The sequence below is a fragment of the Camelus dromedarius genome, chromosome 12, assembly GCF_036321535.1.
Source record: "Camelus dromedarius isolate mCamDro1 chromosome 12, mCamDro1.pat, whole genome shotgun sequence".
Classification (NCBI taxonomy): domain Eukaryota; kingdom Metazoa; phylum Chordata; class Mammalia; order Artiodactyla; family Camelidae; genus Camelus; species Camelus dromedarius.
In genome coordinates this window covers 28509847-28527377 of record NC_087447.1, presented here as the reverse complement: position 1 = coordinate 28527377, position 17531 = coordinate 28509847, and the positions used below count along the sequence as shown (strand labels likewise).

Sequence of the window (17531 nt, the reverse complement as noted above, 5' to 3'; positions counted from 1 at the left end):
AATAGATCTTTTCAAATTAGTTTTTTGTTCTCTTTATTTAAATACTCAGAAGTGAAATAGCTGGATCACACTGTAGTTCAATTTTTAAATTTTGAGGAGCCTCCATAATGTTTTTCATAGTGACTGCACCAGTTTACATTCCCACCAACAGTGCACAAAGGTTCCCTTTTCTCCATATCCTCGTCAACATTTGTTATCTCTTGTCTTTTGATAATAGCCACTCTAACAAGTGTGAGATGATGTTTCATTGTGGTTTTGATTTGCATTTTCCTGAAGATTTGGATTTTAAGAACTTTGAGATCAAAAACCTTGTCTGTCTTGTTTACTGCAATGCCCAAGGTAGCTAATACAGTGCCTGACACACATTAGACACTCACTAATTATTCGTAGAATGAATGACATGAGTCCACTGTATATGAAAGTCTATGGGAAGGTTAGATTGAACATTTTGAAGTAACGAAAAAGTAAAGAAAATTAAAGTTTATGCTCTTTCTGAGAAAAAAATTGCTTAGGCATATTTATATGAAAGCATAAAGAGGAGGTAGGAGAAAGTTCTCTCTATAGGAGAGGTTCTAAAGGCCAGGGGCTTTTTCAGAAAGAAAGCCAACCCAGAAGCTCTGGCTTGGGTGGACAGTGGCCCAGCATTCTCTGACCTCCAAAGGCCGCTCCTGGCAAAGCATGAATTTTCATTTGGCAGAGCATTTTCAGACCAGATGAACCATGCCAAACTAAGGCCTGGGGAAACAAAGCATCATTCTAATGATATCATTTTGTAAAGTAATCTTGAATGATTTTACAAGTTAATGCCAGCATCTCTTGGTATTTCAAGCTAACCTACATTTAAGCCATCATTTTTCATCTTGAAATTGATCGGAGACCCAGATGGCATCCTGGCTGAACTAGAATGTACTCCTGGGAAGAAGAAGCATTACCTGGCATGGCCACGGCTGACACAGGCCCAGGTATGCTGGCCTCAGGACTCATTTCTTGAGGAGACTGGGTACATTTGGCTCCACACTTGGGCCTGACTCCATGGACATGTCCAGAACCTCACGGTTGCTAATAATATCCTGGCTCACTGCACACAGAACATTTTTTCTCTTTTCATTTTCTGCTCCTGGTAAGCAGAACTTTTGCTTTTAACTTTGGAAGGAGTGTGTCACTTCCAGGGCTGGTACAGTAGACTGAAGGACCATAGACCTTGGATTTACACATGGCTCTCTGGCTTTACCACTTGCAAATTCTAGGATCTTTGGAAAAATCACTTAACCTGACTGAGTTTTCCTCCTCTATAAATGTGGAAGGTATCACTAAATGGAGTATTTCTGAGGATTCCATGAGATAGTGTGTGTGAATGTATTTGACACATAAAATTTTCCCTCCCTTCTCCTCTTCTTTCCCTTGAAGTTGATGTATAATGTCTCTGTCTGGTTACCAGTAGAACCAGTATTGGTGATCAGAAACTTTGGCTCTCAAGCCACATAACCTTGCGTTCACATCCCAGGATTCCCCGTCCTAGCTGTACAGACTTGAGCAAGCCATTTAACTCTTTATACCTGAAGTGCTTTATCTGTCACATAATCACCATAATAATCCTCCTTCACAGGAGTATTGTGAAGATTATATGTACTTGACTCATGGCAATTGCTCAGCAAATATCAACCAGCTCGGTTAGCAGCCTCTGTCTTCACTGACTACCCTAAGATGTGGTGAGAGGTTTGAATGAGAGTAAACCACAAATTAGGACCAAGTGACTTTGATTATCTGACCTAGTGCAATTTCTTTAGGCATTGCCTTTGAGTTTAGTACAACCCCTCTCTAGGGTACTGGTCACTTCTTGTAGTGATTCAAAAGAAATCAGCCAGCAAACAGAGGAATACTGTATGTATGTGAGATATAGTAGACAGAATTTTGGCCCCAAGACCTTTTCTCCCTTTGGTGTTACACCCATGAATATATTATGTTACATGGCGAAAGGGACTTCATAAATGTAATTAAGGTTACTAACCAGTAAGATAGGGAGAATACATGATCCCTTTAAAGCAGAAGGGGAAATCTGAGATATTCAAAATATGAGAAGGATTCTATGTGTTATTGTTGGATTAAAGATAAAAGGAACCATGTGTCAAGGAAATGGAAACCTTAGTCCTACAACGACGTGGAACTGAATTCTGCCAGTAACCAGCGAGCTTGGAAGAGGATCCTGGGCCTCCGGAGGCTGAGAACTACAGCCCTGGCTGACACCTTGATTTTAGCCCCATGAGCCCCTAAGCACAGACTCCAGTCACGTCATGCTGTGCTTCTGACCTACCAAAACTGTGAGATAATAAAAGTTGTTGTCTTAGGCCATTAAATTTGTGGTAATTTGTTGCAGAATCCATTAAAACAATAATGCGCCAGGTTTGCAACTTTCCCTGAAGCATGAAGTATAACAATAAAAATTATTCAGGAGAGGGAAGAAGCGCTTCTTGTTGAAAAGAGCACTTTGAGTCAGATGGAGACAGTATACCACTTCCACCAGGAATCTCAGATATCCAGATTTTGAGACCTTCATGCTGATATTTGCTACTGTCTCCTCTAGACTCTGTCAGCACCTTTATATAGTTTTATTGTAGTACTTTTCATTGTTTTATAGTTAACTATGTGACAAGTTTTACAACATATTAGTGTCTTAAGAGAGAATATGTGATTTATTTTTGCATCTCCCAAACCTAGCAGAGCCTGACTTAGCTGGAGGCATTGAAGTGGGGTTTGTTAAATGAAACAATGAATTAACCTATATTTATATAGATGTTAACTTCCAAGTCCTACTAACATCAGTTTTCTTGAGTGATTTCTAAGAAGTTCAGTTCTTTTGCTTTGATGCCTGTGTCAATTTATCTGTTTGGTCCAAAAACAAATTTAATTCTGGAGATGTGTTTAAGGACATAGGAAAAAAAATATCACCCCTCAGGAGAAAGGGTGCATGATCTGGAGTAATGGAGCAGGAGGAGATGCTAAGAGACAGTCTCTTTTGCCTTTAACGGAGTATCTAAACCACATCCTAAAGCCTTACATTCTTTATGATTTCCAGGGATACAATCACCATAACATCTCTTTGTAGCCCATCTCTAATGATTCAGAAATTTATTCTTTCACTTGCTGTCTTCCTTCCCTTGGAACTTCTCCCCCATACAAGTGTGAGATGGACTTAGCAGGTATATTTGCATTATATGATTCTACCACCTCACCTTCCATCCTACTTCACTGCCCAGCCATGGCTGATTGGAACTAGGTTAAAACCATGATCCAAGATGAACCAAGCAGATTCTCCATCCTAATCCTTCTCATGGTAATTCATATTTGGACCTGAGAAGGAGCTTGCTAGTTTGTATTGTAACCACACAATGTAGACTCAGAAGTTGTTGGATACCCACTTCCCTTGGAGGACAAGAGAAGTGAAGAGATCCAACTTGTAGATAAATGGAAATAATCAGCTATAGAGAGGGAAGCTCAGGCATGATGTGAAGAAGGAAAAATCCTTGGTTCCAGAAGCCTTCCTATAATTGATGAGACCTAGATATAAGCCGCTTTCAAGATCTGTAAAGCATCTGTTTATTGTTAAAATACAGCCCTCTTCCCCACTTTTGTTTTCTTATACTAACTAGATTTGGTTTCTGTTATTTCTTAAGGAGGAATTCTAATAAATACACTACCAGAAATTTATCCTCTCTTTAAGCACATTTTTCCTTCCTGGGAAAGAAAAGGAGAAGGGGTCATGAAGTCTTATGGTATTGCTATTTTATTTAATAAATATTTACTTTAACCATATTCCTCATTTGGGACTCTGAGCCTGGGAATTGTGGGATTCCTTTCGCAAGCACAGAACAATGAAGATATGGATTGATATCATTATATATGAAAAATAAATGAGGAATCAAAAAAAAAGCAAGTTTAACTTAAGTTAACTGCTTAAAGAAAAAACACACAACCAACTTAAAGAAGGAACCCATTGTCAGGAGGACAGTGAGTTCATGGTAGGCAATAATTGTTCTCCTGTACTTCACACTGGTCAGATGCCATCTGGAATTCTGTGTTCAGTTCTGGGGATTTTTGGAGAAAAATTTTAGGAAGGGCAAAAGCAAACTGGACTCTGGAAGGCGTAAAGATGGAGAGAAGGCCTTAGATCCATATGGCAGAAAGGCTGGGAGATGTTCATCTAAAACCAGACCAAACTAGAGTGAGTCATTATATCCATCTTTAAACAAAGAACTGTCCAATGTGATTTCAAAAAAAAACCCAGATTTATTGGTTCTAATTTCTCCTAAGGGTAGCTATAGAAACAATGAGTAGAAACTATACAGAAGTAGATTGCAGAAAAAGAAAAAAATAAGAATTCAATTTCTGAAACCTAGAACTGTACATCAATTAGAATGAGCTTATTCATGGGGCAGTGAGCCCCTTACATAGGAAGAAAGTAGACCCTGTGTAGTGAGGCTTCCTGTGAGCAATATTTTGATACTGGGTTTTCAAAGAACATTGAAGTTATTGAGTCAAAAGAACAAAAAGAAAAAAGAATGAAGAAAAATGAAGACAGCGTAAGGGATTCATGGGACACCATTGAATGAAACAATAAATACATCCAAAAGGAGAAGAGAGAAATGGACAGAGAGGTTATCTGAGCAAACAATGATTGAAAACTTCCCAATCTGAGAAAGGAATTGGACATCCAAATTCAAGAAGCCCAAAGAACTCCAGTTGGGAAGAATTCAAAAAGGCCAATACTGCGATATATTAAAATCAAACTGTCAAAATTCAAAGACAGATAATCTCGAAAGCAGAATGAGAAAGTGATTTGTCACATACAAGAGTGCTCCCATTAGATTACCAACGGATGTATCAGCAGAGACATTACAGGTCTGAAGGGAATATGATGATATATTCAAGGTGCTGAAGGAAAAAAAAAAAAAAAGCTGCCAGTCAAGAAGAATATTCTATCTGGCAAAACTGTCCTTCAAAAATGAAGGAGATATAAAGATCTAACAATATAAACAACACCTGAAGGTGTTCATCACCATTAGATCTGCCTTACTAGAAGTGCTAAATGTAGTCTCAAGTTAAAACCAAAGGACACTAAATGTAACATGAAAGTATAAGAAAATAGAAAGCTCTCTGATAAAGGTAAATATAAATTCTACCAAATATTTAAAGAAAAAAATTAACACCAATCCTTCTCAATGTTTCCAAAAATTTTTAAAGAACACTTCCAAATTTATTTTATGAGTTAAGCATTACTCTGATATCAAGCCAGACCAAAATAATATAAGAAAACTACAAGCCTTTATTTCTGATGAGTATTAATGTAAAAATCCTCAAATTCAACAGAACATTAAAATGATTATATACTATGACCAAGTGGGATTTATTACTGAAATGCAAAGATGGCTCAACATGTGAAAATCAATGTAATATACCACTTTAACGGAATTAAGGACAGATATTAAATAGTTATCTCAATGGACGTAGAAAAAGCATTTGACAAAATCCAACACCCTTTCATGATGGAAACACTCAACAAACCAGGAATCGAAGAAAACTACCTCAACACAATAGAGGCCATATATGAAAAATTCACAGCTAACATCATACTTAATTGTGAAAAACTGAAAACTTTTCTTTCAAGATCTGGAACAAGGCAAAGATGCCCACTCTGTGGTAACACTTCTATTCAATATAGTGCTGAAAGTCCTAGCTGTAGCAATTAGGCAAGAAAAAGATATAAAAGGCATCCAAGTTGAAAAGAAAGAAGTAAAATTACCTCTGTTCACAGATTACATGATTTTATATGTAGAAAACCCAGGAGATTTAACACAAAAAAAAAACTGGTAGAACTAGTAAATGAATTCAGCAAAGTTGCAAGACACAAAATCAAGACACAAAAATTAGTGGCATTGTATAAGCTAACAATAAACAATCCAAAAATTAAATTAATGAAAAAGTCTAATTTACAATAGCATAAAAAATGATAAAATACTTAGGAATAAACTTAACTCAGAACTCATGGACCTGGAAAAAACCTGTTGCTGGGAGGCCACTGGGGCCTCCCTACCTGTACCATTGTCATTGGCTCACATAGTCCTTTTGCTATTTTCCAGGAACTTATGCTCAGTGACCATGACAGAGCTGCTGCATCAGTGTCTCATGCTAGCAGCCTGGCCCTGACCACCTGGGTGTAGCTGACCTTGGAATGCCAGGGTTTGATGACCAGCCAAGGATCTGCTAGTTCTCGTGGAGCCCACCTTAGCCACCATGAAGGCTGCAGTGTGCACTGGGTGCAACCTGCCTTGTCTACTGTAAGAAAGATGACAGTTGCTCCAATGTCTTATGTACTACCCACCTATTGTAGCACCAAGGCCTTGGCCTGGCACAGGCCTTCCAGAAAGTGAAGAACACCTGCTCCATAATGGAGCCCAATCCGGGTTTCTCATCTCAGCCCCAAAGGTATGAGGAGCCCCTGCAGTTCCAGTCCTACTTTTCTGGGGAGCCTTTGGGACAGTTTTTCCAAATGAGAAGAGATGAGCTCCAGAGTGAGCCCTAATCCATCAGCCTTAGGGAGGGCCAAACCCTCAAAGCAGGGGCACTTGGAATTTCCTGCAGCCTTCATTTGGGAAGAGGTATTTCAGGCACTGACATGAGGGTCCTTCCACACTGTCACAAGGAGTTTTCATTTTCTGCCACGTCCTGAAATGCAGCTCAGGAGACCTCTGTCTCTTCTTGATGGTAATGCATGGGCATGTTCTCTGAGGATGGGACATAGGCCCATCTCTCCTCCAGTCATCTTCAGTTTAATAAATAAGGTTTGGTTAGGAAAATCAAAACCGTTGGAGTAACGTTAGGCAGGAAGACATTTAATACAGAGAGACTGAGGCTGGGGAGCTAAGGTTAGAAGGTCAAGAAGTAAGGGAATCACAGAGACCAACTCCACTGATTCTGGCTGCCTACAACTCTAATGTGGGCGACTGTGAGAGGACACCTGGGGCTACTGGCAAAGCCTTGTGCCTGCCACCTGCTCAAGCCATAGTGTTTTTTCCTAAACTTCAACACTCCTTAAATAAGATAGTGTTGAAAGAGACAAGGAAAACTTGAGTAATATATACGAATTGTTGATAATATAGTCCCTGGTTAATAAATACATATATATATATATATACACACACATACACACACACACACAACAAGATAACTAATACAAAAGAAAAAAGGCATGCACTGAAAACTGTGAAAAGGTGATGAAAAATCAAAGATAAATAATTGGGAAGACATCCGTGTTAATTGTTTGGAAGACAATATTGCTAAAATGTCCAGGCTACCCAAATGATCCACAGATTCGGTGCAATCCATTTCAAGTTTCTAATGGCACTTTTTGCAGAAATAGAAAAAGGAGTATCCCAAAATTCATATGGAAACTCAAAGGACCCCAAACAGCCAAAACAATTTTGAGAAAGAATAATGAAGTTGGAGGTGTCATACTTCCTAATTTCAAGACATAAAATAAAGTCATTAGTAATCAAAACAGTGTAACACTGGCATAAAATCAGACATGTAGACCAATGGGACAGAATCAAGAGCCCAGAAATAAATTCTAATGTGTATGGTCAAATTATCTTCAACAAGAGTGCCAAAGCTACACAATAGGAAAAGGATAGTCTCTCAACAAATGGTGTTGGGAAAACTGAATGTCCACCTCCAGAATAAAAAGTAACTCAAAACAGATTAAACATCTTGCTATAGATTGAATTCTGTGCCCCTCGCCCAAATTCATCTGTTAAACCCCCATCCCCAATGTGATGGTATTCAGAGGTGGGTCTTTTGGGAGATCATTAGGTCATGAGGATGGAACCTTCATGCATAAGATTAATGCCTTTATAAAAGATACCCTAGAGAGCTTCCTTACCTGTTCCACCCTATATGCACACAGTGAGAAGACAGCTGTTCATGAGCCAGGTAGTTGGCTGACTTTGACCAGACACCAGATCTGCTGGCACCTTGATCTTAGATTTCCCAACCTCCAGAATGGTGAGAAGTAAATTTCTGTTGTTTATAAAAGCCACCCACCTGTGGTACTCTGTTACAGTAGTTTGAGTAGATTAAGGCAGAAATTGGTACTAAGAAGTACAGTGCTTCCATGAAAAAATGCTCAATATCACTAATTATCAGAGAAATGCAAATCAAAACTACAATGAGGTATCACCTCACATCAGTCAGAATGGCCATCATTCAAAAATCCACAAATGACAAATGCTGGAGAGGCTGTGGAGAAAAGGGAACCCTCCTGCACTGCTGGTGGGAATGTAGTTTGGTGCAGCCACTATGGAAAACAGTATGGAGATTCCTCAAAAGACTAGGAATAGACTTACCATATGCCTGCTCCTGGGCATATATCCAAAAGGAACCCTACTCCAAAATGACACCTGCAGCCCAATGTTCATAGCAGCACTATTTACAATAGCCAAGACATGGAAACAGCCTAAATGCCAATCAACAGATGACTGGATAAAGAAGAGGTGGTATATTTATACAATGGAATACTATTCAGCCATAAAAACTGACAACATAACGCCATTTGCAGCAACATGGATGGCCCTGGAGAATGTCATTCTAAGTGAAGTAAGCCAGAAAGAGAAAGAAAAATACCATATGAGATCGCTCATATGTGGAATTTAAAATTAAAAACAAACAAACAAACAAACAAACAAAACATAAATACAAAACAGAAATAGACTCTTAGACATAGAATACAAACTTGTGGTTCCCAAGGGGGCAGCGGGTGGGAAGGGATAGACTGGGATTTCAAAATGTAGAGTAGATAAACAAGATTATACTGTACAGCACAGGGAAATATATACAAGATCTTATGGTAGCTCACAGAGAAAAAAATGTAACAATGAATATATATATGTTCATGTGTAACTGAAAAATTATGCTGTACACTGGAATTTGGCACAGCATTGTAAAATTGCTATAAATCAATAAAAATGTTAAAAAAAAAAAAAAAAGAAGTGCAGTGCTTCTTTAACAAATACCTAAAAATGGGGAAGTGGCTTTAGAGCTGGTTAATGGGTAAAGGCTGGAAGATTTTCAAAGTGCATGCTAGAAAAAGCCAACATTATCATGAACAGACCATTAAGGGTGACTCGTGTGGGAGCCCAGAAAGAAAAAAAGAACCACAGAAAAATACTCAATCTTTTTAGATTACCTAAATAATCTTGAACTGAATGTTAGTAGAAATATGGATAGTAAAAGCCATTCTGATGAGGTCTTAGATGGAAATGAGCAACATGTTATTGGAAACTGGAGGAAAGGTCATCCTTATTATAAAGTGACAAGGAACTTGGCTGAATTGTGTCATGTTAGTGTTTCGTGGAAGGTGGAACTTTCAAGTAATGAAATTGGATATAAATATCCAATTCAGCTAAAGCTAAAACTATTTCTAAGCAAAGTATTGAAGCTATGGCTTGGCACATCTAACTGCTTATAGTAAAATTTGAGAAGAGAGAACTGACTTAAAGATGGAATTGTCAAACAAACAGTAAGTAGAACTTAAATTCTCAGCCTCTCCATATTGTAAAAAATGAAACACTAAGGGTGTGACCAAGAGACAGTTTAATGAAATAGGTAGAGATCAGCCATCTCAACAGAAGCCAGGAGTTATTCTCTAAGACCCTGGAGGAATGACCCTGAAGGCAATTCAGAGATCATCAGATCTACCACTCCCATCACAAGCCCAGAAGGCAGGGCAGTTTCAAAGGGAAGATTCTTGGCATTTGCAGAGCCTCAGCCCTTGCCATCAGTACTACTTCACATGAAGGGCTCTCCAGCGCCATGCTCTTCAGCCACCCCAGGTGCTGCTGTGCTCGACCCCAGTGCAGCACGGTGCAGGCAGCAAATTTTGGCAGCATCTGTGTGGTGCCATCTCTGCAGCCCTCAGAGTACATGGGTCCAGGGACATGGCTGCCTCTGCTTAGGTTTCAAAGGATGGAGCTGCCCAGAGCCATGGGCTTTCAGTTCTGACCTAAAAGAACCACTGCAGTGGGCCTTAGCAGAGACCTGCTGTGGGGCTATCTTGCCAAGCCTTGGGGGTAACATTGCTACCCCCATGAGTCTCGAAGGTAGAGCAATGAGCCAAAGGGTACTGTTCTTGAGACATAGGATCTAATGGAATTTTCCCTGTTAGGTTTTGGAATTATCTGAGACCTGTCATTTCTTTCTTTCATATTTCTCCCCTTTGAAATGTGAATATATATTCTCTGCCTTTACCACAACTGTATTTTGGAAACACATAACGTGTTTTGTTTCACAGATTCACAGTTGGAAAGGAATTTGCCTCAGGATGAATCGTACCTTGAGTCTCACCCATATCTGATTTATATGAAATTTAGATTAGACTTTGGACTTTAGATTTTTGAGTTGATGCTGGAATAAGTTAAGACTTTGGGGGCTTCTGGGATTAATGAATGTATTTTACCTGTGAGAAGTACATGAATTTGGGGGGCCAGTGTTAAAAACTGAATGTTTATGTTTCTGCAAAATTCTTACATTGAAAACAAATCCCCAAAGTGATGATATTTAGAGGTGGGACCTTTGGGAGATGATTAGGTCATGAAAATGGAACCCTCATGCATGAGATTAATGCTCTTATAAAAAAAACTCCTTAGCGCCCCCTCGCTCCTTCTGCCATGTGAGGACAGCGGTCTATGAACCAGGAAGTTGACTCTCACTGAACACCAAATTTGCCAGTGCTTTGACCTTGAACTTTTCATTCTCCAGAACTATAAGAAATACATTTCTGTTATTTATCAGTCACCCAGTCTAAGGTATTTTGTAACAGCAGCCTGAATGGACAAAGACAAATCTGAATGTAAGACCTGAAACTATAAAACTCCTAGAAGAAAACATAGGAAAAAAGCTTCATGATATTGAATTTGGTAATGATTTATTGAATATGACACAAAAGCACAGACAACAAAAGTGGAAACTGACCAGTGAGATCACATCAAACTTAAAAACGTCTATGCCACAAGGGAAACATTTAACAGAATAAAAAGACAACCTACAGAATGGGAGAAAATATTTATGAACCATATATCTGATAAGAGGTTAATATCCAGAATATATAAAGAACTCCTGCAACTCAACTACAAAAAAATAAACAACCTGATTAAAAAATAGGCAAGGGACTTAAATGGATGTTTCTCCAGAGGAGATAAACAAATGGCCAACAAGCATGTTCAACATCATAATCACTAGGGAAATGTAAATCAAAACTATAATGAGCTATCACCTCATACCCATTAGGATGGCCACTATCAAAAAAACAAAACAGAAAACAAAAAATAAAAATTGTTGGTGAGGATGTAGAGAAATTGGAACTTTTATGCACTTTTAATGGGAAGGTAAGATGGTGCAGTGCTATGGAAAACAGTATGGAAGTTCCTCAAAAAATTAAAAATAGAATTATCATATGATCCAGCAAAATCACTTCTGATTCTGTATCTAAAAGAATTGAAAACAGGATCTTGAAAAGATATTTTCACACCCATATTTATTGAAGCATTATTTGTTAAGTTCCAAGAGTTGAAAGCAACCCTAATGTCCATTGACAGATAAAGACAAAATAGTATATACATATATACATACAATGGAATATTATTCAGCCTTAAAGAAGAAGGAAATTCAGCCATATACTTCACTTTTAGCTCCCCACACATCCTGAGCTTCTGCTGTTGTTTTCATCCTTGAAATCAACCCTTTTCTTTTTCACTCAGCAGCTTATGTGACCTTAACCTATTTAATCTTGTCCAACTCTATTAGTTACCTATTGCTGCATAACAAATTACCCCAACACTTAGTATCTTAAAGCAATGATAATCATTTATTATTGTTGGGAATGTCTATGGATCAGGAATTTGGAAATGGCTTTGTTGGGTAGTTCTGCCTTGGGAGTTTTTCCAGGGTTGCAGCCAGATGTCAGCCGGAGCCATCTGAAAGCTTAACTGCACTGGGGGATTTATTTCCAAGGTGGCACAATCACATGGCTGGCAAGTTGGGGCTGGCGATTGGCAGGTGGCCTTTCTATGTAGGCCTCTCTTCAGGGTTGTTTGAAAGACTTCACTGCACAGGGGCCAGCTTTCCTCAGAAGCCATATATTATATATGTGCATAATATATATGATATATATGACATATATTTAACACAGAATGTGTGCATTTTATATGTATACATATACATGTATATATTTGTGCATCATATATATGCATATATGTATGTACATACAATGCACGTAGGTCATTTTTAAATGTATACGTTACCTCTTTATGTGTCTGACGTCCATCATGCCTTATTATCCTTGTCTGTCGTGTTTTTCTCAAAGATTAATCAGGGAAGGGGAAAAGGAAGAAGACAGGGAGGGAAAGGAAAGAAGGAGCGATCTTGAGTAATTAGATTTGGTTGTCACAGGTTTCATGACACACGAGCATTCCAATTCTGTTAATTAACAGATGGTTAACAAAAATATCCTTGTAGGGGCAGTTGGAAAGGAGCAGGCAGAGTTAGAAAAACTTCCATCCACAACAACACAAATGTTGAGGAATGTGTGTGACCTTTGGCGTCATTCAGTTGGCACAGCTCTGACAATCATGTTCAGTCATATTTGGGTTTAATTTTCTTTTCTGTTCTCTTTTTGATATTTCACTGACATACTCTGGCTCACAAGCAGCGGGGGATGGAAGTTGTAAAAAGGAGTGCGGTCTTGGAGATGGCAGAGGACAAAAGTGCTCAACACTAAAGCATTCCTAGAATGTTTCATGGAGTTTTTCAGTTATAATCTTCCCATGCTGGGAGGTCCGCATGCACTGGAGATATTAGATTTTTTCTTATAACAAGATTCTCCGCCGAAAGAGAGCTTTACACATTAAATATATTAATGATGCTTCATCTTTTTAATGACACTGTTGCTGTTCCATGGCTCCTATAGCTTTTCCGACAAAATTCTTACCTTGATTTCCTAAAATCATTAGTTTGCGCTGGTCTTTCCCCAGGACTATGAAAGAGTCATGTATTACTTATCTTTATGTACATATCACAGAGCCTGATACACAATAGATATGCATCAAGTATGAGCAGATGGATTAAATCATTTATGGAAAATAATCGTATTTAAGATTTCACCTTGACAGAGTCCTCCCCATCAAACACACCACTTATTGAAATCTGTAGAAGCAGTGAGTTGATCCTTATTGATCAGGCATAGTTACAATCAAACTGAATATCATGAAATCCATTGAGGAGTTTCCTCCACATGTCTATTGTATATGCTGCAGTTTCTGACATTGTCGGGCAATTATCCTTTACCCACAATTCCTGTCGGTTTCAAAAGAGACCTGATTCTGCCTTCAGGATTCAGGGACCCAAGATTTCTTGTCTTTGGAATTTAGTGTCAAGTGAGACATAAGCCTGACTCTGGTCTTCAAGGGAATGCCAGTCAGCAAAGTTTCACTAAGCATTTCCGTAGTGTCAAATACTATGTTAAGGCACGGGGACAGCAAGGTAATTAATACTGTGTGTGCCTTCTAGGAAAAAGCAGCTGAGTTCCTCTCTAAGCCCTGGAGACTGAGCAGAGGTTACTGTAGTGGTCACTGTGGTGCCTTGGCCTGATGCCCCATCCCACCTGTTTCAGGACTGAAGCACCAGTTCCCCTGCCTGCTGTGTGTTGGTGACTAACAGCTTAGAGTTGAGGCCTCCTGGGAGACTGGACTCATCTTAAAGGGAGCCACCACACCCAAGGTTATGGCCCTGGTCAGTAAGGAGATAGAAAAGTCTGCTCCTGGCCCTGATTTGGGACAGCTCTGCAGGGTTTTACCTGCTGTAAAGCTCCCAGTAGGATCAACTGGGCCTTTGCAGTGACTGCTTTGCAGTTTGACTTCCCCCCTGCCCCATTCTGCTTCCTTCACTCCCCTCTATGTGTTGTCCTTGCAAGTACTCCCCCAAAAATCTGCTTGTCTGCTTCCTGGTAAACATGACCTATGAAAGTCACTATACTTAGAGTATTGTTATGGGATAACCCCATGAAAATATGTATCAATATAAATATATATATAAACATGAAGTGAAGTGTATATATATATATAAGTATATATAAGCATATATGTGTGTACACATATATATAGGAGCAGTTAGAGTCTTGACTTACATCTGTGCTGTGAATCATGTTTTGTCATATATATATATTTCACAGGAAGAAACTAGTTTCAGCCATAAGTTTTGGGTAACACTAATAAAGCATTCTTTAATTCAACAATAGAAATCTAATTTACTTCTTTTAGTATTTATCACACTTGCCTAAAACTCAGAACTAGAACTCAGTACTGAAGGTATACTCAGTATTAGAACTCAGTACTTATGGTGCAAGTGTGGATCATTTTCAGTGTATTAAGACTAAAGGAATTTTATTCTCCTGTAGCAGCTGCTATAAGAACGGGAAATGAAACTATTTTTATTCCTCTGGAGAAAATTTCTAGATAATTCACTCATATTGTATTTGCCAAAGGTGTTGTTATAAAGCAATGTGTACAAATTTCAAGGTTTTTTTTTTTTCTTTAAAAATCAATTATTTTCATAGCATGTATTCTGTAATATTAGTTAGTTGTTTAATATCTGATTCAATACTATAGCAGTGACAGATACACACCAAGTGCTTAATAGAAGGCTACTTACTTAATTTGTTATGTACCATGATAAAGAATTCAGTATATTAAGATATAAAATCTTTCTAATCTTTGAAAACATCAAAATGCATCTGCTGATTGATAATGAAATGCCAAAAATAAAATAAAATAAATTTTACACGTAATTTGTAACAGACATTGGGGTATATAAATTCAAAGTACGTATAAGTCCTTCCCTAAGTCTTTTTCTAAACTTTTCTTTGGTTAACATGATCAGAGAGAATGACAGATTACCATTTCTCAGACTGTTTGTCAAGATGGTACCTGAAGTCATAAACTAAATATTTATACAGAACAGTATAGACTATAAAATTTGCATGAACTTTTAAGAGAGGACATAAAACTTCAAAGAAATTCCTACAGTGAGCTGGTTTTACCTAGTCTTTAGATTATTCTCTTTTTCTCTCCCTCCTCACATTCTTTGCTGCACTTAAGCAGTAAAGTTTGAGAAAAACTGCTATGCAGATTTGATTCTAGATCATACATTTGGCCTTTTGCTTAGAGATGGCCACCGTTTATTTATGCAACCATCCTTTATTGATAACATGCTATGTGTGGCATTGTATAAAGAAAACTTTCTCCTCTTTTCTCCGCTGCAGTCCTATACCGTATGACAGCTTCCATTCAACCTCAGTAATCCAAGCTCCACTTAAAGCCTACACAATTTTAAGCCTTTAAGAAAGCATGACTGCCCTCAAAGTCATCAACATGGAGGGAAGCTCTGAAGTCCTGCACTGACCTTCAGCTCAAAGGTGAGACACCGTGAACGCTGAGGTCCAGCTCCTCAGATAAACAGCAAGCTAGCTTCCCTGAATTAGGCATCTTTCCAGGTGCTCTCTGGGCAAACAAAGAAGACCTGATGTGGATAAGGTGAGAAACAGTTTAAAAACCAATTTGAATTAGTCAGTGGAGGCTGAGTTGCCCCCACCCCACCCTTCTTTAGGTCCAGAGGTTACATATTTTCCTGACATTTCTGCATTTAGCTCTCTTGCTCACAGGCTTTGTAGAACCCGAGGGGTTTACATTATCCAGATGAGTGTGGAGGAAATCAAAGTTTCATTCACTGTTGTGGGTGGGCTTGGGTAAGGGAATGAAAGTGTTTGCTAAATTTAGATGGCTCGTATAATGCTCACTAACCACAACAACGTGTTTTCAGAACACTAACTTTGGAAAGACCAGCATCTTCCCCCTAAACAGCTTCTCTCACATTGAATTGAACAGAATTAGAAACACTTGAGAGCAGTAACTTATATGAAGTCTTTTTAACTGCAAAGATTTCCATTGGACCAGGGTGACCAAAAATTAGTGCACATGGACAGCTGTCAAGAGGAAGTCATTATCAATCTCTGTTTTAAAAATAGCCAACAAGTTTTCATTACAGCAAACAGAAGATTTTAATTTGGTGTAATTCCTTCCCCAATAAATGATATGCCCAGTGGTGTGTCTTGTCATTTTAATTTTGACAAAAATCTACTGATTTCAAGTGAATGTGAGACAGCCATATTTGTGGTTTCAGTCTAATGAAATCCCTAATTTAGGGAATCAGTGACTTTCAGAGACATTAGAACTGTTTACCATGAAGAAGAATTAGCTGATTCTGCCTAAGAATATCTGCCTGGGGTGATCTTTTGGGGGGCCTTTCCTTGTAGACCTCCCTCAAGAAGTAATACCTTAACCTATTTTTTTTATTTAATTATCATTCAGGATTCTTTTTATGATTTTTTTATTTTGTATTATCTCTGCTCTTTTATTGTAATCATTTTGATGACTGCCATCTCATCTGTTTAACATCTTTTTCTAATTTGTCTTTGCAATAAGGATTGTAAACAGCCACACTTTGGGGATAAATAGCTGAATGCCTTCCGAGTGTTCTATAGATCTGTACCTGGCCCTTCCTCACTCTCTTCTGGCTTTGATGAAGATCTCAATCCTCATTTTGGCTGCCTGAGAGAAACTGAAAAAGCCCTGCTCCCTCCAGAGTCCAGAGTCTAAATTACTCTAGAGGAAGAGACTTCAAAGGTAGCTCAGAAAAGTCACTGCTATAAAAACTTTATCTTCTTTTCAGTATGCTTCAAGGTCTCCATGAAAAAAAATTAAAATTTTAAACTATAAAGTAGAGCTTCACATTACTGTATTTATGATCCATTTGTTTCCTTGTTAATAAATGTGAAATCAACATGTCTAACTCTCGCCTAAGGAAAGCATCCAGTTATTTGCTTGACGCCTTCCAAAGCCTACCTAAGCTGCTTTGGGAGATTCCAGAACTTCTACACATTATGCTAGATTCCAAATCTGTTATGAACAGATTTGTTCCCCTTCCTCCGGTCCCTATTTTAGGGCATGTCACCATTGTCTAAGCCTAAACCTGGAATATCATTCATTCTGCCTCTTCTCTGTCCCTTACCGGTGGTAATGAGTCAATTCAGTTCATGGATTCTCATCCTAAATGTCTCTCCAATGCATTTCCTTCCATCAGCCTCTTTTTCTGAAGCAGCCTCCTAACTGGTTCCTTTGCTGTCATTCAGCCTTGGCTGTCTCTCATTCCTTCTCTGATCTGCAGCCAAAGAGATACTAATGAAATATAAATATTACACACCTCTCTCCCTACCCTTTTATAGTCTCCAGTTCTTTTCTGATCTCAGAATAAAGTCTAAATCCTTCAATATCATCCAAGACCTTTCCAGATCTACCCCTCAAATCCTATCTCTCCGTTGTCAACTTTCACTACCATCCCCACCTTGAAATTTGGTAACAATTGCTTTGAGATCC

The 17531-nt window shown here is 38.5% G+C and overlaps 1 protein-coding gene across 1 annotated transcript in view; it reads left to right on the top strand.

The window, feature by feature from the left end:
- The window catches only part of METTL15 (methyltransferase 15, mitochondrial 12S rRNA N4-cytidine), a 201026-nt gene extending 185413 nt beyond the window's left edge, over positions 1 to 15613 (top strand). Inside the window, exon 8 of the mRNA XM_064492485.1 lies at positions 15362 to 15613. Coding sequence (XP_064348555.1) covers positions 15362 to 15376 — 15 coding nt within the window. The 3' untranslated portion in view covers positions 15377 to 15613. The remainder of the gene's footprint in view (positions 1 to 15361) is intronic.
- Positions 15614 to 17531: the final 1918 nt, after the last annotated feature.